This window comes from Rhinatrema bivittatum, chromosome 16 (assembly GCF_901001135.1).
Source record: "Rhinatrema bivittatum chromosome 16, aRhiBiv1.1, whole genome shotgun sequence".
Taxonomy (NCBI): Eukaryota; Metazoa; Chordata; class Amphibia; order Gymnophiona; family Rhinatrematidae; genus Rhinatrema; species Rhinatrema bivittatum.
Window position 1 is genome coordinate 13361783 of NC_042630.1, and position 1377 is coordinate 13363159.

The 1377-nt window shown below is 40.3% G+C and overlaps 1 protein-coding gene across 1 annotated transcript; it reads left to right on the plus strand.

The window, feature by feature from the left end:
* Positions 1-393: 393 nt before the first annotated feature.
* Positions 394-1377, plus strand: LOC115077370 (olfactory receptor 6C76-like). The gene has a single exon (XM_029579664.1). The coding sequence runs from the start codon at positions 394-396 to the stop codon at positions 1375-1377; it is 984 nt and encodes a 327-aa protein (XP_029435524.1).

The following is a 1377-nucleotide window of genomic DNA, read 5'->3' on the forward strand; positions in this document are numbered from 1 at the left end:
TACAAATAAGTCCTATCACTTGGAAACATGCAGACTAAGCCACTGTGTTTGAGATTTGGAATCCGGTAAATTAGTCACAAAATATTACGAGGGGTGGCTTAATCAAACGTTGGAGACATAGTCGTTTTTATTTATTGTAAAGTTATAAGAAATACAATATATTAGAACAAGGATTTGCAATACCATAAAGAGAAAGGAACAGAGCTAAGAAATATACTTTTATAATGTGCAAAATCTAGCCAAAACTGTTACATTAGCACTGGCAACAATACCGAAATAAATAGAGGTGAAACATGAACATATTTTGTGACACTGATCAAAGACATTTATTTCTCCTTTACTGGGCAGCTCTCTGACTTGCATTTATCTTTATTTTTGCATTTGCTTCTGCAGATGGAAAATATCTCAGACCTGGGACTTGGAAATAAAACCAGGGTGACAGAGTTTATTTTACAAGGATTTGGGTTTACGGTCAATTCTGGACTTCGGGTGCTGTTCTTCATTGCTCTCCTCCTGATCTACTTATTAACCCTGACTGGGAACAGTCTGATCATCGCCTTGGTATGCATCGATTCCCACCTTCACACACCCATGTACTTCTTCCTCAGCAACTTGGCTTTCATGGAGATCTGGGTCCCCACCTGCACTGTCCCCAGGATGCTGCTAGACACCTTGTCAGAGACGAAATCCATTTCCATTGCTGCTTGCTTTGCACAAATCTATTTTTATTACTTCATAGGAGTGGCAGAGTTTATTCTCCTGGCAGTCATGTCCTTTGATCGCTATGTGGCGATCTGCCGTCCGCTGCACTATGAGACCATCATGAGCGGTAGAGTTTGCCTATGGCTTATCCTCATCTGTTGGGGAGGTTCTTTCCTGCTGATTACATTTCCTGCCATTTTTATCATGCAGCTATCATTCTGTGGTCCTAATATCATGGACCATTTCCTCTGTGACACGGCGCCTTTGATGGAGTTTGCTTGTTCTGATACCCAAACCCTTAAATTGGTTATTTTTATCCTTTCCACGTTTTTATTGTTAAGTTCTTTGTTTATTACTCTGTTTTCCTATCTGTGCATCATCTCCACCATCCTGCATATGCCATCCACTGGGAGGAGCCAGAAGGCCTTCTCCACCTGTGCCTCCCATCTTATTTTTGTTATATTGTGCTATGGAAGTAGCATTTTCCTGACTGTGATATCCCTCTTTAACTCAATAGGCCTAAAGAAAATGGTGGCAGTGTTAAACATCATTGTAACCCCCTTCCTAAGTCCCTTCATCTATACTATAAGAAATGACAATGTTAAACAGATCATGAAAGACACAATTGATAAGAAACTGAGGTGTCCTCTTTGGAAACTTGTTCGTGATTCTTGA